This window comes from Amblyraja radiata, chromosome 34 (genome assembly GCF_010909765.2).
Source record: "Amblyraja radiata isolate CabotCenter1 chromosome 34, sAmbRad1.1.pri, whole genome shotgun sequence".
Taxonomy (NCBI): Eukaryota; Metazoa; Chordata; class Chondrichthyes; order Rajiformes; family Rajidae; genus Amblyraja; species Amblyraja radiata.
The window spans coordinates 1,618,139-1,642,000 of record NC_045989.1 but is presented as its reverse complement, the minus strand read 5'-3'; the positions used below and the strand labels follow the sequence as shown (position 1 = coordinate 1,642,000).

Below are 23,862 nucleotides of genomic sequence, written 5' to 3'. Positions count from 1 at the left end.
ACAATAAATGTCCTTCTTCTGTGTTTGAGATTCCAAAATCCAATTCCCTTCTGCATTCATAAAGCATATTCAGCATCCTAAAGGCATTGCAAAGCACTTTGCTGTAACCGAATTAATGTTAAACTGTTATTACCCCTGTTGCAAAAGCAAACGTGGGAGAGCTTTCCTACACGATAGGTTCCCACTGCAAATATGGGCATGGATCGTCTATAGGGAAGTGAAGGGTTATGAGGTACAGGAAGGAAGAGGGGAGGTTGAGGCCAAGAGCAGATCAATGCTAATTTGACTAAGTGATGGAAATATCATGATAATGCTGGAAGTACTCAAGCTCAGACAGAGGAGTGGTGCAGCTGGTAGAGCTGCTGCCTCACGGCACCAGGGACCTAGTTCGAGTGACCTCGGATGCTGCTTGTATGGAGTTTGCATGTCCTCTCGAGTGAATTTCCTCCAGGTGCTCCGGTTTCCTCCCACATCCCAATGACGAAGGGGTTTGTAGGTTAATTTGCCCTAGTTTGTAGAGAGTGGATGAGAAAGAGGGATGACATAGAATTAGTGTGAACGGGTGATTGATGGTCAATGTGGTGGGCCAAAGGGCCTGATTCCATGCTGCTTCTCTAAACTAAACAATACACCACATGTTATGGTTTTACATTTCCTCATACAGGAAGGAGGTCCATTAAACCTTTGCTGCAGAAACTGAATTTCTGTCAGAAACAGAAATTCAATCAAATCGAGAACATTTATAAAACAAACATGTTCTAAGTTGCAAAGAATGTCTCTCCGTCTCCCTCTCCCCACTTTTGGTTTTACTTAGACCCTCTTAGGAGAGGAATCTGCCTACAGACAGGTTGCGACAGGTGGTGTCACAGCTGGCGTCCTGGTGCCGTCGCAACAACCTGGAGCTCAATGCTCTTAATACAGTGGAATAGATTGTAGACTTTAGGAGAGCTCCCCCTCCCCTCACCCCACTCACCATCAACAACACCACAGTCACATCTGTGGAATCTTTTAAGTTCCTGGGAACCATCATCTCCAAGGACCTTAAGTGGGGGGCTACCATCGTCTCCACAGTCAAAAAGGCCCAACAGAGGATGTACTTCCTACGGCAGCTGAGGAAGCACAATCTGCCACAGGCAATGATGGTCCAATTCTACACGACCATCGTAGAGTTTGTTCTCACCTTCACCATCATGGTCTGGTTTGGCTCAACCACCAAGCACGACACCTGGAGTCTGCAGCGAATCGTCCGATCCGCAGAGAAGGTTATTGACTGCAACCTTCCCTCCATTGATGAACTGTACATTGCAAGGGCCAGGAAGCGAGCGGGCAAGATCATCTCTGACCCCTCTCACCCTGGCCACAAACTCTTTGAATTACTTCCCTCTGGAAGGCGACTCTGGATTGTCAAAGCTGCCACAGCCAGACATAAAAACTGTTTTTATCCATGAGTAATTGCTCTACTCAACAGCCAAAACTCTGTAGCCTCCCTTTGATCTGGTATTTTGTTGGCTCACATGCTTGATCAATGGTGTTTTATCATTAATGTTTTATTATTATTAATGTTTAGTGTTTTCAGAGTCATTCGTAACTGTTACTGTATGTCATGCTGTTACTTGTGGGCGGAGCACCAAGGCAAATTCCTAGTATGTGAATACTTGGCTTATAAACTTACTTACTTACTTAGTTACTTACTTACTGGTCTCTGTCTAATCAGAATCTTTTTCTTTCTCCTCTCCACCATTCCCAACTTCTCTACAACTGAAAATCTATTTGTTTTTTAACCTTTTCTTCATCAACATGAAACATCTAGTTTCCTCCCTCCACAGAAGCTGCCTGACTTGCTTGTTTTTCCAGCATGTGCTGTTTTTGGATTTCTGGTACCACAAGTCAGAAAAGAATCAAGGTACCATACAGCCGACTGCAAGTCCTACGGCTTATCATCCAAACACAAATATACCTGCTGCTAATATTGTATCACTTCCCAACATTCCCAAAGTAGAACCACATACATAGACACTAGTAACACCACAATGATGCGTGTAGACTGCAAGAGATCAACAGTTTGTGAATGCGGTCAGTCATTCTGTATTAATTATGAAATTCATCTTTCCCCTATTGATTAATTGGTTCCATTTTCAAATCCCTGAGTTTTATGCGTCATGTTCCCAGTGACAGAGGGCGATTCAGTAAACGCAGAGGTCAGGAGCTGAGCGAAAATCAATTTTCGAAAGGTACAGAGTTTAATGAATTGCTAAAGTGTTTAAGAAGGAACTGCAGATGCTGGAAAATCAAAGGTAGACAGCAGAGGCCTTACCTTTGTCCCCCTCCGGCCCCATCTCAATGGGTTCAGCGCCCACCATGACTTGGAGCTCTTCTACCGTCGCCTCCGCCTCACAGCGTTCTTCCATGGGAAGGAGTTCTCGCCCCCTATTGATGATCCCTTTTCCCGTCTCCAACGCATCCCCTCCTCGTGGACCCCCGCTCATGGCCTTCCGGCTTCATACCTTTTTATTCAAAACTGCTGGCAGGACATCAACCGCCTCAACTTCTCCACTCCCCTGTCTCACTCCAATCTCTCCCCCTCTGAACGTACTGCCATCGACTCACTCCACAACCCAGACTGGCTTATCAAATCTGCCAACAAGGAAGCTGCCGTAGTAGTCTGGCGCGTTATCTCTACAAACCTGAGGCCACGCACCATCTCACGGACACCTCCTCCTACTTACCCCTGGACCATGACCCCACAGATGAGCACCAGGCCACTATCTCTAGCACCATCGCTGACTTCATCCACTCTGGTGCCCTGCCCCCCCGAGCCTCCAACCTCTTCGTTCCCCAGCCCCGCACTGCCCGATTTTACCTTCTCCCCAAAATCCACAAACCTGACTGTCCTGGTAGACCCATTGTCTCTGCATGATCATTCCCCCAACAAACTTATTTCGACATACCTTGACTCCATCCTATCCCCGCTGGTTAAATCCCTCCCTACCTATGTTCAAAACACCTCACACACTCTCATTCGTCTCCGGGCATTCCATTCTCTAGGCCCCCATCCCCTCATCTTCACCATGGACGTCCAGTCACTCTACACCTCCATCCCCCACCAGGACGGTTCTTCCTCGACCAGAGAAGCAACCTACACCCGACCACTGATACTCTCCTCCGCCTAGCGGAGTTGGTCCTTACCCTCAATAACTTCTCATTTGACTCCTCCCATTTCCTCCAAATACAAGGCGTAGCTATGGGCACGCGCATGGGCCCCAGCTACGCCTGCCTCTTTGTCGGGTACGTCGAACAATCCTTGTTCGAGGCATACCAGGGCCCCATCCCCGACCTCTACCTCCGCTACATCGACGATTGCTTTGGTGCTACCTCCTGCACCCACACACAACTGACTGACTTCATCCGCTTTTTCTATGTTTCTATGTTTCTATGCTTCACCACTAACTTCCATCTGGCACTCAAATACACCTGGATCATTTCCGACACTTCCCTACCATTTCTTGACCTCACTATCTCCATCACAGGTGATAGACTTCTGACCGACATCCACTATAAACCCACTGACTCCCTTGGCTATCTGGACTACACTTCTTCCCACCCTGCTTCCTGTAAGGACTCCATCCCCTACTCCCAATTCCTCCACCTACGCCGAATCTGCTCCCAGGATGAGGTGTTCCAAACCACGGCATCGGAAATGTCCTCATTCTTCAGGGAACGGGGGTTTCCCTCCCCTACTATAGATGAGGCTCTCACCAGGGTCTCTTCAATCATGGCCGTCCGAAGAGGGAGTGCGTTGGGTGCGACCGCACCCCCCCCCCCCTCACTTTTCCCCCCAGATTAAGAAAAGATAAATAAATAAATAAAGATAAAAACTAATCATGAAAAAAAAAACGGAAAAAAAAAAAAACGGCCAGTTCTCCATTCTCCCGTTGCCGGGCGGGAGTGGCTGAATCTGAACCTAATGGCTGTAACCCCAAAACCTGACGCCGCTGCGGCGAGGCCTGCCCCCCTCGCCTCCCCCCGCCGCCGGGGCCCAAGCCATCTCCCGCCGGGCCCACGCCACCCCCGCTGACTCCCGCTGGGCCCACGCCACCTCCGCTGGGCCCACGCCACCCCCGCTGACCCCCACTGGACCCACGCCACCCCCACTGACGCCTGCTGGGCCCACGCAACCCACGCCACCCCCACTGGGCCCACGCCACCTTCATCCCCCCTTTCCGCTGGGCCCGTTCCACCTTCATCTTCGCCCCCCCCGCCAGAAAGAGGAGGGGGATGTGAGAGGGGGGAGGGGGAGAGAGAGATGGAAAGGGAGGGGAGAGAGAGATGGGGAGGGGAGAGGGAAAGGGGGATTATCTTTAGTGAGATTGCAAATTCAAGGTAGGTTTTAGAGCTATTATATTTTCTCCTCCAGATGAATAATATTAAACAATATCAAATAATATCAAACAATTGGAACTGCTTTTTTTCCTTGTTATCAATACTGAAAAATATGAATTCCATAGTTTGTGACATAAATATACATTTTAATGGGATCATTATATACAGATGTAACAATTCCATTTCGAGATGGGGGGATGGTGGAAAATATGCATCAAGCCTAATTGTTAAAGAGTTAAAAGATAGCCAAATTGATAAAGAGCTGAGAAGAGGAATCAGAGCTGCCAAGGAAAGGTACTCTGAGAAGTTCTCAGCTAGTTCAGTTTGGAAGGCATGCAAGAAATCACCAACTATAAGAGGAAAGCCCCTCGCTCTTTGGACAATCGTCAGCTGACGAACGACCTGAATGAGCTTTACTGCAGGTTTGAAAATCAGAATCGTAACCCTGGTACCCCTTGCCCAACAAACACAACCAGACCCCAGTCTGCAAAGAATGGACACTGCACCCTCTCCTTCCCATTCACCACTTCACCACTTCACACTTAAGGCAAGACTCCAGTATGAAAAGAGTGGACCCTTTCACACCCCAATTAACACTTCACACCCACTCACAGCCTGGCCTCAGTCTGCAAAGACTAGGCCCTTCTACACCCACCTCACTCCAATCACCATTTCACACCCAATTACTCATTTTTAACCAGTCCCTGCAAATATGTACTGTCCCTGCCTGTTTCAAAGTCTCCACTCTTGTCCCTGTACCCAAAAAGGTAAGGATTATTGGTCATAATGACTACAGGCTTGTCGCACTGACCTCTGTAATCATGAAGACCGTTTAAAGGCTTGTGCTGGCCAAGCTGAAAAATATCACAATTCCTCTGCTGGACCCTCTGCATTTTGCATATTAGACCAATAGATCTGTGGATGATGCAGTCAATCTGGGCCTACAATTCATCCTCCAGCACCTAGACCACCAGGGGACCTATGCGAGGATTTTGTTTGTTGATTTTAGCTCTGCATTCAACACCATTGTGCCAGAGCTACTACGCTCCAAACTTTCTGAGTTGACTGTGCCTGAACCCCTCTGTCGGTGGATCACCAGCTTTCTGACAGACAGGAAGCAGCATGTGATGCGGGAAAGCATATCTCAGACCCGCAAACGCTCAGCATAGGAGCACCGCAAGATGCGTACTCTCCCCTCTCCTCTACTTTCGCCACACCAATGACTGCATCTCCACAGACACCTCTGTCAAGCTTCTCAAGTTTGCGGACGACGCAACCCTGATTGGACTGATCCAGGATGGGGATCTCTGTACTCTTTTCAGTTTGACATCTTTCCTATAACATTGTGCCCAGAACTGAACACAATATTCTAAATGCGGTCTCACCAATGTCTTATGCAACTGCAACATGACCTCCCAACTTCTATACTCAATACTCTGACTGATGAAGGCCAAAGTGCCAAAATACTTTTTGACCACCTGATATACCTGCTTCAAGGAACCATGCAACCATCAACCATTCTTCTGCCCACCTGGCTAATTGATCCAGATCCTGTTGCAATCTTTCACAACCATATTCACTATCTGCAAAACCACTCACTTCTGTATCATCAGCAAACTTGCTAATCTTACCATGTTCTGTGATGTTTCACAGGGTGCTGTAGTAACTCAGCAGGTCAGGCTGAGTATAGAAGTTGGGAGGTCATGTTGCAGTTGCATAAGAAGTTGGTGAGGCCGTATTCCGTTCTGGGCACCATGTTATAGGAAAGATGTCATCAAACTGGAAAGGGTACAGTGAAGATTTACGAGGATGTTGCCAGGACTAGAGGGCCAGAGCTATAGGGAGAGGTTGAGTAGGCTGTGACTCTATTTCATGGAGCACAGGAGGATGAGTTGAATGAGGATGTGTGTACCTTCGATATTCCAGCATCTGCAGTTCCCTTTTGAACAGGATGAGTTGAAGTTTGATCTGCATTTTATGAGGAGTTACGATGAAGGATTACGTGAAGAACCCGTTCAGCACGCATGCGTGGCATACTTCAAAGCAGCGGTGTGGAATCACAGATAGAAACAGTTATTGAAGTAAACATAGTAAAGATAAGGAGACATCAGTTTATGAATTTGACCCATATTATTGAGGGTGGGAGCGGAGGGCACGTAATCCCTCATCTTTAATCTTACTATTTTACTTCGGAGTCACGTGAGTGATTCCGTGAAGATTTCAAAGCTCTGTGATTTCAAACCGTGTAACAGTTATTACTACATCACTGCCGAAGTCTTTGAGGGAGGAAGTGTGTTATCGTAACCAACCAATGAATCTGTTTGTAGAAAAACACAATGGTATTTTTTAACAATAACAACAAAGAAATTAAATTGCTCCCCTGGGCTTAAATTAAATATTTGCAGTCTGTAAAATCTTTCCTGCAAATGAAACCGCTTTTGCCAACGGCTTATTATAAAATTTCTGAACGGTCTTTCCCCCCACCATCCTGCTGTAGCCAGGATGTGGTTTATAGGCACGTCCATTCTTTTAGCCGTCGACGTGGATGCTGCCCAGGTGGAATGAAATTTGTACATGTTAGTTTTTATCCCAGCAGCTTTTAACACCTGCTTGAGCCATCTCTAAATGGCTTGTCACCCGACCATAAGGTTTTTTATGACTGACCCACAAGGCTTTTCATCTCCCTCGAATATTTTGGTTGTGTCTATGTAGGATAGTAGGGTCATGGCACATAACCGTGTTTCTGGCGGGTAAGCCCGGAATTCCACGACTGGATTAGGTATTCCTGGCCCGCTCTGTTTGATCATTCCCTGGATAACGACAGAGATCTGGTCTGGAGCTGTGAGCATGGTGTCCAGTCGCAATAGGTGTAGTGACTGGACCTTCTGTGCAGCTACAAGTGCCATCAACATGAGTGTTTTGAGCATAGATGGTTCCAGGTTGAGGGATCTGGCTGGTGGCCATCCTCTGAGGTATGTCAGGACCACACTGACATCCCATATATGGGTGTACCTTGGTCTAGGGGGGTTAGAGTTGTAAATACCCTTCATTAGTTTGACCACCAGCTGGTGGGACCCCATGGCTTGTTGTCCTGGAGCTGGTTTTAAATAGACAGGCAGGGCAATTCTAGCTGTGTTGATGGCTCTGTAGCTGAGTCCTTCATCGTGGTGAAGGTTCTCCAGGAATTCCAGTACGTTGGTAACTGTAGCGGTTGAGAAGGTGGTCCCTGTATCCAAGCAGTACTTCTCCCATTTTTTGATGCTGGTCAGGTGCTGTTTTTTAGTGGATGTTCTGAGGGATGCTGACATGGTGTCGACAGTTTGTTCTGATAATCCCAGTCCCAGAAGTGGTTTGTGCAGAATCTGCAACCCAGGAGTTTGATTTTTTCATGGCACGGGTGGCTTGTGCCCGACACTGGGTGTTAATAACTCTGGGTCACTGGGGAATACCATCGCAGTTTCAACAACCATGTCATGGAGTATTGGGAACCATGGCTGTGTAGGCCAGTCGGGTACTATCAAAATACCTGAAGCAGAGTCCATTTGTACTGTGCGTAGTCCCCGACTGATGAGGCAGAAGGGAGGAAATGCATAGAAGAAGAATTTCCCCAATCCAGCGCGAACGCATCTACCGCTGCTGCCTCAGGGTCTGGTTCCCAAGCGACATACATAGGTACCTGGTGATTTAGCCTTGATGCAAATAAATCGATATCTGGCGTGCCATATTGCTTGATAACTTTTGTGAAATTTTTTTTGGGGGGGTTTTAACATCCATTCGATGTGTCATTAAATTTACGTGACCTGGTGTCTGCCACTGTATTTAGCTTACCTGGCAGGTAAGTTACTGATAGCCAAATATGTCTTTCGACACACCATTGCCAAATTGTGTTGACCAACTTGTCGCATGATACCGATTTTATGCCGCCCATATGGTTAATGTAGGCAACCACCATAGTATTATCTATTTGTAACCGTACATGCAAGTGATGCATATTTATGCATATGCTTTTAAACCATAAAAGTCACCCAACATCTCTAGATAATTAATGCCCATGTAAGTGGTAACGATGATTCTGGGTTAGTCCATCTACTACTTGTGCTGGATATAGAGTTAGTTGCTCCTCAGCCTTGAGCACTGGCATCTGTTTGGATAACTGACGTAGGGTTAGTGATGATAATAGGCTGAAACTATGTCAAACGTTTTTTGCCCACCACAGTAGTTCTGATATTACTTCAGTGGGTAACTTCATGAAATATCATATTGACCTGTATGTCGTTTTTGGTACAAAGGTCCGAATTATGTAGCCGGAAATTCTGCTACCATTTTCCCAATTACTCTGTTACTTGTCGAGTAGTTGGTAGTTTGTTGACCATTAAATTGTTGCATGATTGTGCCAATTCAACTATGTTGTCTCTTGGCAATGTTACAGTCACGTAGACTGAATTAATTGTGAAGCCCAAGTAGTCCATGATAGAGGATGGCTTCAACTTAGATTTATCTGGAGTAAGATAACCCCAGGGTTTCAAATAACTGTTTGGTAGCTGAACAGCTAACATAGTCAATTTCATGGTCTTGCCTACCATTTAGGACATCATCAAGATATGCCATGACAATATGTTTTTGTCTTCTGAATATTGCCAGAGCTGATTTTAGTGTCTTGGTGACACTCTTGGGCTGATGTGAACCCATTGGGTAAAGCTTTAAACTGCTATAGCTGCCCCATCCAGGTAAATTTCAGGTATCTGCGATGATCTTTGTGAATGGTACTAAATAGTAAACATCTTTAAGATGAATGCTTGCCATGAAGTATCCTTTGGAATTTAGTTGTTTGGCAGTAACAACCGGTTCCATTTTGAAATGTATATACTTAACAAACATATTTAGTGAGGTTAAGTCAATGATGATGCGACATCCACCATCTTTTTTGGGTTTAGTGAATATATTTGATATGAATTGCAAGGGTTCAGGTTTTCCCATGATACCCTTTGTAATTATTCTCACCAGTTCAGCTTGTCCCTCTTGTTTCTTTAACGGAGAGGGAAAAAATACCCTCTGGGGTGAAAGTTGACCTGGTGGCAATTTTTCTAGTATAAATTGTATTCACTAATGCCATTGAGTATATACTGATCACTCGTGATAGACTCCCATGTGTTAGTATTACTCTATATACTGGTAGGAACCAGACCCACCTACCTCCATGGTTATGGGTATTCTTCTGTTTCCTGCCGGTCCAACGAGTGTTGCACGTCGTCTGACGTGGCGGTGACGTTGGGGGGTGGCACATTTTCCATGGGGTCCGCTCTGGGCCCTGGTTATAAAGAAGACTTTCGGTGATAGAATGCGGACCCCGAGCTTTCATCAGTCCGATATGGTAGACGTTGACTGATGGACGCGATGGGGTGCTGCTGCGTAGGAATTACTGTTTTGGTTACTCGTCCCGGCCCTGCCCTCATGAGCCGAAAGTTTTGTAAACCTCTTGCATGTCCTTCATATGCTTTGTGAGGTTTTTGCCAAAGAGCAGTGGGTCTGGCTCAGTGGCTGGGGTATGCACAACCCCGCAATGTAGGATTTTATGGCAGGTCTTATGACTTGTTTACGAAGGTTGTGGTCATCTCCGTATTTGTCCATGGAATGAGGAAAAATGATGTGATGGCTTACGTCAGGTTTTAACGGCCTCCTGCATGTGGGGTTTCCACGTAGCTGTCCACCACACCTAGCAGCTCTTCCTGTTCCTGCACCCCTTACATACTCCCGAGATCTTCAGCCATTGCCCCTGTTCTTGACCAGCCCAATCCTGGTCACCAAAGCTATCCTCTGGAAAGGAGGAAACAATGGACAGTGCACAAGGCACTGTGGAGGGAGTGCCTGACCCCCCTCTGCCAAGAGCCGCTCCATGCGCTCAGGCGGCTGTCTCTCCCCCGCCTGGGTGGAGAGACGTCCCCATCCGACAAGTTGGAGCCACCGGCCGGACGCCTCTTCCATGGCTTTGCATCCAGCCCGCTGCTCAGGCGCCTGCAGGCTGGGCTCGGCGCGGTGTCGGGGTAGCGGACTGCCCGGTAAGCGGTCCTACCGCCTTGTTGCTGCCCCCGCGAGATGGAACACTCCTCCGTGGAGTCGAGCGGGGGGCAGGTCTGTTCAGGCGGCTGTCTTTCCCCCCGTGAGGGTGGAAAGACGTCCCGTCCGATAAGTCGGAGCCACCGGCCGGACGCTTCTTCCGTGGCGGTACTTCCAGCCCGCTGCTCAGGCGCTAGCGAGGCTGGGCTCGGCACGGTGTCGGGATAGCGGTGCGCCGGGTAAGTGGTCCTACCGCCTTGTTGCTGCCCCCCCAGATGGAACGCTCCTCCGTGGAGTCGAGCGGGGGACAGGTTTGTTCTATAGCCTTTCTTCTCTGCCTGAAAGCAGAAGGCTCCCTGTGAAAGAAAAACCCGACGTCAGCTTACCTGACGATCCGTTCTTTCACCTCCATAGCGGGAGCGCCTGACTACCGCTGTGCCGCTGTTGCTCTGCTGGACGTAATGCCGCGCATGCGTGCTGAACGGATTCTTCACGGAATCACTCACGTGATTACGAAGTAAAATCATGATTTGAATAGATATGGTTGAGTCTTTTGCCCAGAGTAAATTAATCGAGGAGCAGAGGACATAAGTTTAAGGTGAAGGGCAAAAGATTTAATAGGAATCTGTGGGTATGTTTTTCACACAAAGGGTGGTAGGTGTATGGAACAAGCTGCCAGAGGAGGTAGTTGAGGCAGGGACTATCGCAACATTTAAGAAACAGTTAGAGAGGTACATGGATAGGACAGGTTCGGAGCGTTATGGATCAAACGTGGGCAGGTGGGACTAGTGCAGATGGGACATGCTGGCCAAAGGGCCTGTTTCCACACTGTATCACTCTATGTCTTTCCCTCTCAAACCCATTCTCCTGCCTTCTCCCCATTACCTCCGACACCCGTATCAATAAAGAATCTATCAATCTCCTCCTGAAAAATGCCTATTGACTTGACCTCCAAAGCTGTCTGTGGCAATGAATTCCACAGTTCACCACCCTCTGACTTAAGAAATTCCTGCTCATCTCCTTCCTAAAGGAATGTCTTTTAATTCTGAGGCTGTGGCCACTGGTCCTAGAATGTCCCACTAGTGGAAACATCCTCTCCACATCCACTCCATCCAGGTTTTTACCAGGCTGGGACAGACGGCAACAGCTTCACACCGTGTCCCAAAGCTTGTGTCCTGTCCTGCATCACCCAAGGCAGCCAAGACGTTATAGGAGAGGGCAAGCACCGTAACAAAGTAGCTCACGATGGTTTGGGTAACATTCAGGAATGTCTATGTATGTCACATCATGAATATTACTGAAGAACGGTCTTGACCCGAAATATAATCTATACGTTTTCTCCAGAGATGCATACGTTTTCTCCAGAGATGCTGCATGACCCGTTGAGTTACTCCAGCATTCTGTGAAACGTCGCCTATTCATATTCTCCGTATATGCTACCTGACCCACTGAGTTACTCCAGCACTTTGTGACTATTTTCCCTTCACCCATCTGCCCAAGCCCACTCTCCCCCCTCCTTTCCTATGTTCCTTTCCACCCATAAACCTCTATCTGCCTTTACATTTCACTCCTCTTTCAAATCTGCTCTACTTATCTACATGCATTTTACTTCTTCACTTTTTAGTCATAGAATGATGCAGTGTGGAAACAGGCCCTTCAGCCCAACTTGCCCACACCGACCAACATCTACACTTGTCCCACTCAAACGCGTTTGGCTCATATCCATTTAAATCTGTCCTATCCATGTACGTGTCCAAATGTCTCTTAAACATTAGGATAGTCCCAGCCTTAATTACCTCCTCTGGCAGCTCGTTACATAGACCCAGCAACCTTTGTGTGAAAAAGCTACCTCTCAGATTCCTGTTAATTTCTGAAATATTGGTCATAAATTTGGTGCAAAAATACTCCAAAATAAGGCTCACAATGCATCAGAAAGCATCTAAAACCCCTGAGTTTTTTGTAATCCTGTCATGCCACCCCCCTTTTTGAAAAGCTTCGTACGGGCCTGTCAATACCCCGTAACACTGCTCTCTCTCCCCATCCCCCCCATTCAGAATGAGGGCAAAGTCCCCCTTGTTCTCACCTTCCACCCCACTAGCCGTCACATACAACAAATAGCCCTCCGTCATTTTCGCCACTTCCAACATGATCCCACCACTCTCCACATCTTCCCATCTCCCCCCCCTGTCTGTTTTCCGCAATGACCGCTCCCTCCGTAACTCCCTGGTCAATTCTTCCCTCCCACACCACCCCCTCCCCGGGCACTTTCCCTTGCAACCGCAAGAGATACTTTACCTCCCCCCTCGACTCCATTCAAGGACCCAAGTAGTCGTTACAGGTGCGACAGAGGTTCCCCTGCAGCTCCTCCAACCTCATCTATTCCATCCGATGCTCTAGATGTCAGCTGATCTACATCGGTGAGACCAAGCGTAGGCTTGGCGATCGTTTCGCCAAACACCTCTGCTTGGTCCGCATTAACCAAACTGATCTCCCGGTGGCTCAGCACTTCAACTCCCCGCTCCCATTGCGAATGCGACCTTTCTGTCCTGGGCCTCCTCCATGGCCAGAGTGAGCACCACCAGAAATTAGAGGAGCAGCACCTCATATTCCGCTCAGGTAGTCTGCACCCCAGCGGAATGAACATTGACTTCTCCAATTTCCGGTAGCCCTTGCTGTCTCCTCCCCTTCTCAGCTCTCCCTCAACCCTCGGGCTCCTCCTCTTCCTTTCTCCTTTCTTCATACCCCCCCTCCCACCCTACATGATTCTGAAGAAGGGTTTCGGCCCGAAACGTTGCCTATTTCCTTCGCTCCATAGATGCTGCTGCACCCGCTGAGTTTCTCCAGCACATTTGTCTACCTTTAATGAATTGCTAATGTGGGATATAATTGTTTAAATTTCTCTGTGTTTGTGGGGTTGGTAGTAATTAGCAAATACCCCTACTGACAATGTCTGGTAACTGAGAAATGGATCAAGTCAAGCGGGGAAGAGTGAGGCAACTAAATCAACTGGTAGCTTGTGTTGCTCTACACATCACCTGCTGCCAGTGGAACTACAGTATGCAGCATGCAGATTGCATTTGACAGCACTGGCCAATAAAGATGTGTAGCTGTTCAATGTAAATCTGAGGCAAAAGCTGATCCATAAATGTCCAGGGTATCGGAGGTACACAAAAAAGCTGGAGAAACTCAGCGTGTGCAGCAGCATCTATGGAGCGAAGGAAATAGACAACGTTTCGGGCCAAAACCCTTCTTCAGACTGATCGGGGGTGGGGGGGTGGGGAGAAGAAAGGAAAAAGGAGGAGGAGCCCGAAGGCTGGTGGATGGGAGGAGACAGCAGGAGGGCTGAGGAAGGGGAGGAGACAGCAAGGACTAACAAAATTGGGAGGATTCAATGTTCATGCCCCCAGGATGCAGACTCCCCAAGCGGAATATGAGGTGCTGTTCCTCCAATATCCGTTGTTGCTCGCTGTGGCCATGGAGGAGACCCAGGACAGAGAGGTCGGATACAGAGTGGGAGGGGGAGTTGAAGTGCTTAGCCACCGGGAGGTCAGGTTGGTTATTGCTAACCGAGCGGAGGTGTTCGGCGAAACGATCGCCCAACCTCCGCTTGGTCTCACCGATATAGATCTGCTGACATCTAGAGCAGCGGATGCAATAGATGAGGTTGGAGGGGATGCAATAGATGACTTTGGAGGAGATGCAGGTAAACCTCTGTCGCACCTGGAATGACTGCTTGGGTCCTTGAATGGAGTCGAGGGGGGAGGTAAAGGGCCAAGTGTTGCATCTCTTGCGGTTGTAAGGGAAAGTGCCCGGGGAGGGGGTGGTAGGGAGGGAAGGGAAGAATTGACAAGGGAGTTATGGAGGGAGCGGTCTTTGCGGAAGGCAGATATGGGGGGAGATGGGAAGATGTGGCGAGTGGTGGGGTATTGGAGTATCCAGGGTATCGGAGTTTGTTGAAGAAATAATGTGCCGTGGATAACCTGGTGAATGTTTGATACTTTGTTTTCCAGAAGGCATTTGATAAGGTGTTGCAATCAAAGGTTGTGCAAAATGCAAGCCATTGGTGTAACAGGCAATGTTCTGACATGGATAAAGGAATGCTGCTTAACAAAAGTATGCATAAATATCTCTTGCCAATTAGAAAAACAACGCCTTGCGATTGATGTGCCACATGGGTCAGTACTGGTGCCTCAACCTTTTACAACTTATAGAAATTACTTGAATGAAGAGCGTCATGCTGGCACAGTGGAGGAGTTGCTGCCTTACAACGCTTGCAGCACCAGAGACCCAGGTTTGATCCCGACTACGAGCGCTGTCTGTACGGAGTTTGCACGTTTTCTCCATGACTGTGTGCGTTTTCTCAGAGATCTTTGGTTTCCTCCCACACCCCAAAGACGTGCAGGTTTGCAGTTTAATTGGCTTGGTATAAATGTAAAGCCGGGGGGAGGGGGTTGCTTCCTCACAGCCCCAGAGATCCGGGTTCCATCCTGACTATGGGTGCTGTCTGAACGGAGTTTGTACATTCTCATGTGACCTGCGTGGGTTATCTCCGGGTGCTCAGGTTTCGTCCCACGTACCGACGATCTACAAGTTTGTAGGCTAATTGCTTTGGTAAAAATTGTAAATTGTCCCTAGTGTGTGTAGGATAGTGTTAGTGTGCGGGGACGGGGGACACAATTTTTTGGCGGCCACATGCGCATGCGCACACTCACACACGCGCGCGAGGCTTCAGAAGCTCAATCCAGCGCTAAAAGCGGAGATTTTAAAATCGGGATTACAAAAACTTGGGGGGGATGTCCCCCACCTCTCAAAACATGGGGGGGACGTATCCCTTCTGCCCCCCCCACACCCGGGTTTTCCGCCCCTGCTGGTCGGTGCAGACTCGGTGGGCCAATGGAGCCGGAGGAAATATAAAAGTGGATAAGTCTCCAGGTCCGGACAGGATATTCCCTAGGACATTGAGGGAAGTTAGTGTAGAATAGCAGGGGCTATGACAGAAATATTTCAAATGTCATTAGAAACGGGAATAGTGCCGGAGGATTGGCGTACTGCGCATGTTGTTCCATTGTTTAAAAAGAGGTCTAAGAGTAAACCTAGCAATTATAGACCTGTTAGTTTGATGTCAGTGGTGGGCAAATTAATGGAAAGGATACTTAGAGATAATATATATAAGCATCTGGATAAACAGGGTCTGATTAGGAACAGTCAACATGGATTTGTGCCTGGAAGGTCATGTTTGACTAATCTTCTTGAATTTTTTGAAGAGGTTACTCGGGAAATTGATGAGGGTAAAGCAGTGGATGTTGTATATATGGACTTCAGTAAGGCCTTTGACAAGGTTCCTCATGGAAGGTTGGTTAAGAAGGTTCAATGGTTGGGTATTAATGGTGGAGTAGCAAGATGGATTCAACAGTGGCTGAATGGGAGATGCCAGAGAGTAAAGGTGGATGGTTGTTTGTCAGGTTGGAGGCCAGTGACTAGTGGGGTGCCACAGGGATCTGTGTTGGGTCCACTGTTGTTTGTCATGTACATCAATGATCTGGATGATGGTGTGGTAAATTGGATTAGTAAGTATGCAGATGATACTAAGATAGGTAGGGTTGTGGATAATGAAGTAGATTTTCAAAGTCTACAGAGAGATTTATGCCAGTTGGAAGAGTGGACTGAAAGATGGCAGATGGAGTTTAATGCTGATAAGTGTGAGTTGCTACATCTTGGCAGGACAAATCAAAATAGGACGTACATGGTAAATGGTACGGAATTGAAGAATGCAGGTGAACAGAGGGATCTGGGAATAACTGTGCACAGTTCCCTGAAAGTGGAATCTCATGTAGATAGGGTGGTAAAGAAAGCTTTTGGTGTGCTGGCCTTTATAAATCAGAGCATTGAGTATAAAAGTTGGGATGTAATGTTAAAATTGTACAAGGCATTGGTGAGGCCAATTCTGGAGTATGGGGTACAATTTTGGTCGCCTAATTATAGGAAGGATGTCAACAAAATAGAGAGAGTACAGAGGAGATTTACTAGAATGTTGCCTGGGTTTCAGCAACTAAGTTACAGAGAAAGGTTGAACAAGTTAGGGCTTTATTCTTTGGAGCGCAGAAGGTAAAGGGGGGACTTGATAGAGGTCTTTAAAATGATGAGAGGGATAGACAGAGTTGACTTGGATAAGCTTTTCCCACTGAGAGTAGGGAAGATTCAAACAAGGGGACATAACTTGAGAATTAAGGGACAGAAGTTTAGGGGTAACATGAGGGGGAACTTCTTTACTCAGAGAGTGGTGGCTGTGTGGAATGAGCTTCCAGTGAAGGTGGTGGAGGCAGGTTCGTTTTTATCATTTAAAAATAAATTGGATAGTTATATGGACGGGAAAGGAATGGAGGGTTATGGTCTGAGCGCAGGTATATGGGACATGGGGAGAATATGTGTTCGGCACGGACTAGAAGGGTCGAGATGGCCTGTTTCCGTGTTGTAATTGTTATATGGTTTATATGATTATATGGTAGCTTGAAAGCTGGGCATGGAAATATGATCAGAGTCGTCTTCAAGGCAGACTCAGAATTATGGCCAGAATTGTCCTACAAGGCAGGCTCAGTATGATGAGTTTTTCAGACCAACATGGAATCTACACTCCCTACCAGTCTTACTCTCAATCAAGGAGAGAAAAGGAACCCGCATCAGGGGCCTTTGGGCTTACCACAAGACCACCGGTAGCCATGGAGGTAGGTGGGTCTGGGCTTACTGAAACAAGGGATTGTGGACCAGTTACATGTTGGTAATTCTACTCTTGTGTTTTTGTTCAAAATGACAATAACATGAATTTCAGATCTGTTTTTAAAAAACAGATAATAACATGTGATTATGTTTACTTCACAACATACATAGGTTCCAAGCAGACTTGGAACTCGGACCGGAGTTGTCTCCAAGGCAGGCCCAGTATTATGGGCAGGATTGCCTTTCAGGACAGGTGACAGATGGAGGATGTCACTTCATCCAGGTTTAACCCATTTGTGTAGTACAGACTTTCAGAACAGCAAATTTTGTTGCGGTCTGACAACTGTTTTATAGGAACTTCCTATAAAATGGTCATATGGCATGCATCGACCTCAAAGATGCATACTATTCGATGTCTATTCACTAAGAACAGGAGATATTTGAAGTTTAACTGGATGGCATGACTCTGCCAAATGGGTTGACATCAGCTCCTAGACTATTGACAAAACTACGGAAACCAATTCTGGGTCTACAAAGGTCTCAGAACCACATAGTAATGGCATATTTGGAGGACATTTTTCATTTTGGAGTCACCAAGAATTGGCAGAAGCATCAGTCAAAGCAAACCAAAACCCTGTTTGAAAGACTTGGTTACCTCATCCATCCAGTTAAATCAAAATTGATACCTACAAGGGTCATTGATTACCTACAATTTACTATCAAAAACAGTAAATATGTTGGGAACTTTGCCTAGGGGCAAACAACAATATTTAATTAAGCCTGCTATGACCTGTCAAATACTAGCCATCTATCAGGCAAACAGCGAGTGTAATTGGCAAATAGTAGCTGCATTTCCAGCAGTACGTCACGGGCCTTTGCATTACCAGAATTTACAGCGAGCAAAGGAACGAACACTCAGATTCCATGTAGGCCAAATTGGCAAAACTATGGATTGCCAGCAGAGGCCATTGTTGAATAACTATGGTGGATAACGAACGTGGGACAGCTCAAGGGAAATTTTGCTCGAAAGCCATCGGGGGTTCTTCAGACCTATGCAAGTGGCTAAGGATGGGGAGCCACAAACACAGTCTAGAGCTGTGGGGGCAGATGGAATGAGCAGGAGTCTGTAATTCCCCAACACATGGTATCAATTACCCAGAATTGTTGGGGGCACAATATGGACTCAAGGTTTTGGAGCAATGTATAACCAGTGTTTGTTCAAATTCAGATTGATAACACCACTGCGGTGGCATATATCAATCACAAGGGTGGTATAAAATCTGTATCTTACGACAGATTGTCGAGCCTCATTTGGTACTGGTGTATCGAGAGGAATATTTGGGAAACAGCAATCTATCTACGAGGTAGATATAACACGGTGACAGTTTCTGGATCATGAATGTTTAATAATAACACAGAATGGATGTTGAATCAGGCAGTATTTAACGAAATAACTACACGATTTGGCATACCAGACATTGATCTGTTTGCATCTGGACTAAACCATCAGTTACCCAGATATGTGTCCTGTGAGCTGGATCCAGGAGCAAAGGCAGTGGATGCTTTCTCCCTCAATTGGGGAAGAATGTTTATGTATGCTTTCCGCCAATTTGTCTCACAAACCGATGCTTGACCAAAATCAAGCAAGACTAAGCCACAGGCATATTGTTAGTGCCAGATTGGCCTACTCAAGCCTGGTTCCCAAAACATTTTGGGAACTATAGTCCAGCCAGTTATGGCTGTACCCAAGAGCAGGTACCTCCTAGTGAACCCAGTTACTGGGAATAATCATCCACTACATGAACGTATTAACTTGTTGGTCTGCAGATTCTGAGGAGGCCATTTCAAGGCATAGGACTGTCCGAACAAATACAACACAGTTCGGATAACGGATGTCTTGGAGTTCCTATCAACTCTGTACTATAAGTATAAACAAAGTTATAGTGCAATCTATAGTGCCAGAGGCGCACTCTCCTCCTATCTGATACTGCAAGCAGGGCACGGGTCGATAGGAACGCACCCCTTTACAACAAAATTCATGAAGGGAATTTACAATTTATTACCTCCAAGGCCAAGGTACACGGTAATGGCGGTAGCAGGAGTGAACATTTATATCGTTAAATCTCACTCCACCAGGGCTGCATCTACGTCGGCAGCAAGAGCTATGGACATGCCCCTTGAAGACATCCTAGTGGCTGCAGGATGGAAAGAATGAAATAACGGTCCACCGGTTTTATAACAAACCCATAACCGGACTGGGGGTGTTTGCACGTACCATTTTAAGTTCTGTCCCTTAGTTTCCCCCCAAGGTTGGGAGAGGTAACTATTTTTTTTTAAAACTTTTCTTTCATTTAAAGCATCAGTGTCTTTACTTAACTACGTAATGTCTGAATGCTTTAATGATTACACGCATCCATGGTCAATCCATTCAGTGTGTGACGCCTGGATTTTTAACCAGCGTAAAATCACAGCTTTGAAATCTTCACGTAGTCACTCACGTGACTCCGAAGTAAAATAGTAAGATTAAACGAGAACTTACCTGTTTGAAGTTTGATCTTAATTTTATGAGGAGTTACGATGAGCGATTACGTGCCCTCCGCTCCCACTCTCATACTATCAAGGTCATATGGAAGTTCTAGTTTCTTCACGATCTTACTATTCTCAGGTCTTATTTTTATCTGTGATTTAACACCGCTGCTTTGAAGATTGACGCGCACGCAAACGGACGGCCCTTCTTCACGTAATCGCTCATCGTAACTCCTCATAAAATCAAGATCAAACTTCAAACTGGTAAGTTCTCGTTTAATCTTACTATTATTCTTTACTTTTTTTGCATATTTTTCATTAATTGTTCTTTATCTCTCCATATTACCATCTATATCTTTTGTTTCCCTTTCCCCTGACTCTCAGTCAGAAAAAGGCTCTCAACTCAAAACGTCACCTATTCCTTCTCACCAGAGATGCTGCCTGCCCCGCTGAGTTACTCCAGCTTTTTGTGTCTATCTTTGAATGAGGTCAAATGACTGGTTAAGATGAGGTTGTAGTATTCTGTGGGATAATGCAGGTTACCTAAATGGCGAGAGATTGGTGATCCGGTATGAGGAATTTGAGTGCAGCTCTATATGATATAGAAAGGACAATATTCAGGTGCAATAAGTAATCAGGAAAGCTCACAGAATAACTGAGAGGTATTCTAGAGAAAATGAATACTAAGGTGAGCTTCAAATGCCTGATACTTTGGAGAAGTCCATTGAGCGGCACGGTGACGCAGCGGTATAGTTGCTGCCTCATATCGTCAGAGACTCGGGTTCGATCCTGACTATGGGTGCTATCTGTACGGAGTTTGTACGTTCTCCCTGTGACTTGTGTGGGTTTTCGCTGGGTTCTTCGGTTTCCTCCCACACTCCAAAGACGTAGGCTAATTGGCTTGTTAAAATTGTAAATTATCCCTAATGTGTAGGAACTGAATTGAACTGAACTGGATACCATTAGTGTGCAGGGATCACTGGCCAGTGGGAACTCGGGGAGCTGAAGGGCCTGTTTCTACACTGCATCTCTAAAACTAAAACTAAAATCACATCTGAAATACGGTGACAGTCCCTCTAGGAAAGGATATTATGCGTTGGTATATTTGAAAGAAGATTTATTCGGCTGATACCGGCTGTGAGGCATGGAGTGGTGGGGGGAGTGGGGCATGGAGTGGTGGGGGAGTGGGGAGTGGAGTGATGGGGGGAGTGGGGTGTGGAGTGATTGTCTTGAGAGGAAACTTTAGACCGAATCGCATATCCACAACCTCTCCCTCAATGCCAGCAAGATGAAGGAGAAGGTTATTGACTTCAGGATGGGTGGTGGAGTACATGCCCCAACCAATACCAATGGTGCCGATCTAGAAATGGTTGAAAGATTCAAGTTCCCTGGCATTAATATTACCAATGATCTGTCGTGGCTAACCACACAGATGCGACAGCCAAGACGAAACACCAACGCCTCTACTTTATGAGGAGACTGAGGAAATTTGGCATGTCTCCAGTGACTTTTACAAACTTCTACAGATGCACCATAGTTAGCACACTGTCGCACCGAATTACAGCTTGGTTTGGGAACAACTCTGCTCAAGACCACATTGCAGAGAGTTGTAGGTGTAGCCCAGTCCATTGCGCTGACCAGGCTTCAAACCATCTGTACTTCACGCTGCCTCGGAAAAGCAGCCAACATAATCACTTCTCCCACATTCCTTTTATTCCCTACTCATGTCTGGCGTAAGGTACAGATGCTTGAAAGCGTACACCACCAGACTCGAGAACAGCTTCTTACCCTCTGCTATCAGCCTTCTGAAGAGTCCTTCCACAAGCTAGGGAACTTGTTGATTCACATATACTCCATTGAGAATATTAGACTTTATCTAAGGAACTGATGAGCTACAATGTGCTACAATGGTGGGAACTATATTCTGCATCTTCCCCCTTTGCTCTATCTATTGTACTTGAGTTTGAACTGATTGTGTCTATGTACAGAGTGTCTAATCTTATTCTTCTTGCATATGGCGTGCACAGCCTAAAGTCTTAGGCCAACTTGTTCTATTTGACCTCATTTGATTGTGCACGCCAGGTTGATTGCATTCGTCGAAACAGGGCAGACCACGTGAAGGTTGCAATCTCCAACCCCAGTGTCTAATCTGATAGGATAACATGCAAAACAAGCTATTTTACTGTACCTGTACATGTGACAATAAGCTCAACCTATATTCTTGAAGCGAGGGATTACGGAGCTGGGGGCGAAACTCAATCATCATTGCACTCAGATGGCCATGATTTTATTGAGTAGCTGGGCAGCCAACTTCTGCCCCCAACCCATGTGTTTGTAGCTGCTATCATTAGGCAAATTACTACAGTTCCAGAGTCCACAGAAATTCAATAATTTAAGGAGAGCCAGAAGTAATTTATTGTAAAAAATAATTACAAATTCTGTGCACGGTAATGCAGCTAATTTCCATAGTATTACCTGTGGTCATGTCATAGTGAGGGTAATAATCATAATTGTAACTTATTAGCCAAGTATGTTTTGCAATGTACGAGGAGTTGGGTTTGCCGTACTGTCAGACCAAAAAAGTAACAAGACCCACATCTACACATCAGTCGCCCAAAGAGTCGTAGCGTCTTTCTGGTCGCCGCTGGATTTTCAACATGTTGAAATTTTTGACAACCTGCAACGACCTATGATGGGTGCCGGCAGTCGCTGAAACAGTCGCGTAAGTGGGACAGGCCCATAAGAAAGTTCCTTTCAACAATGCAAATGTAACAAGGATTGTAACAGTGATTTGGTGTGTACTTAACTCACTTGCAACAGACAGGTGCTGTTTAGCGATGTTAAATGCCTCTTCTCTCAGTTTGGACAGATAATAATAATAATTGGACACATATAATAATTAGCAAACCCAGCATAATTTTAGCATTTAAAGATTATGTTAATGAAGACATTCATATTTGGACAGACCAATCCTACCCCGCATAATTGCACTGAAATTCTTCAAATTCTGTCAACCATTATATGAAAATAAATCGTGCAACGCCCGCAAGTCTTCACCGAGCACTGATCTCTTGTCCACTTTAAATGATAACAGTGGGACTGATAGAATCCCTGTTTCATAACGGCAGACACCTGGGTTCAATCGCATGGCCCAGGGGTAGAGTTGCATCCTTACAGCGCCAGAGGCTCGGGTTCGATCCTGACTACGGGTGCTGTCTGTACGGAGTTTGTACGTTCTCCCTGTGAGGATTTTCTCCAGGTGCTCCAGTTTCCGGGAACACTCCAAAGATGTACAGGTTTGTAATTGGCTTTGGTAAAACTGTAAAATTGTCCCTGGTGTGTCGGATAATGCTGGTGGACATGGATCACTGGTCGGTGCAGACTCGGGCCTGTCTCCACGCTGTATGTCTAATGTCTAATGTCTAAAGGTAAGTGGTGGAATCTGGGGGGAGTTGATGGCAGTGTGGGGGAATGAAAAAGGGGATTCATTGGGAGGTTGATGTAAAAGGGTGATTGAAGGTCAGCGTGGACTCAGTGGGCTAAAGCCTCCCTGTGGCTCTCGGACACCATCCCCATCTCTCCATGAGAAACATGTCTACATGAAGGCACAAGATAATCCCAATCAGAGCAGTGCATGGCCCACCCACACATTACCTTGGCGAGGTATGCCAAGATTTGAAACCAAATGGAAGAAAAGCTTGAAATAAGTTTACTTACAAAATTGTTGCAGCTGTTCAGGTTGGGTGCCAGGGGTTGCGGTAATGGTGATAACTGGGCAGTCGTTACCGCCCAGCGTGGAACACAACACTTGGTGCCTGAAGTAAACTTGATCACTATTGATCGACTGTTCCAGCAGGTACAGGTGAGTCTGAAGGAAACAGAATAGACCTTGATGTAGATAGAGATACAAGAGGCACTGCAGGTGGGAATCTGGAGCAACATACAAGTTCCTCCAGCAACTTGTATTTTGCTCCTTTATACAAATGCTTGTCTAGGATTTCCTGCTATATTTCCAGACTTCTGGGAAAAATATGAATTTCTTCAGCTGAGGGAATAATCTGGTATTTAAAAAGTTCTATCTGAAACCAGTAAGTAAAGGTTGATAGATACAAAAAGCTGGAGTAACTCAGCGGGACTGGTAGCATATCTGGAGAGAAAGAATGGATGACGTTTCGGGTCGAGACCCTT

General features: G+C 46.3%; 1 protein-coding gene across 1 annotated transcript in view; it reads right to left on the bottom strand.

The window, feature by feature from the left end:
- agbl1 (AGBL carboxypeptidase 1) overlaps positions 1 to 23,862 on the bottom strand; it is a 332,335-nt gene that overhangs the window by 187,666 nt on the left and 120,807 nt on the right. The window contains exon 17 of the mRNA XM_033050120.1: positions 23,392 to 23,542. Within this exon, the coding sequence (XP_032906011.1) occupies positions 23,392 to 23,542 (151 nt within the window). The remainder of the gene's footprint in view (positions 1 to 23,391; positions 23,543 to 23,862) is intronic.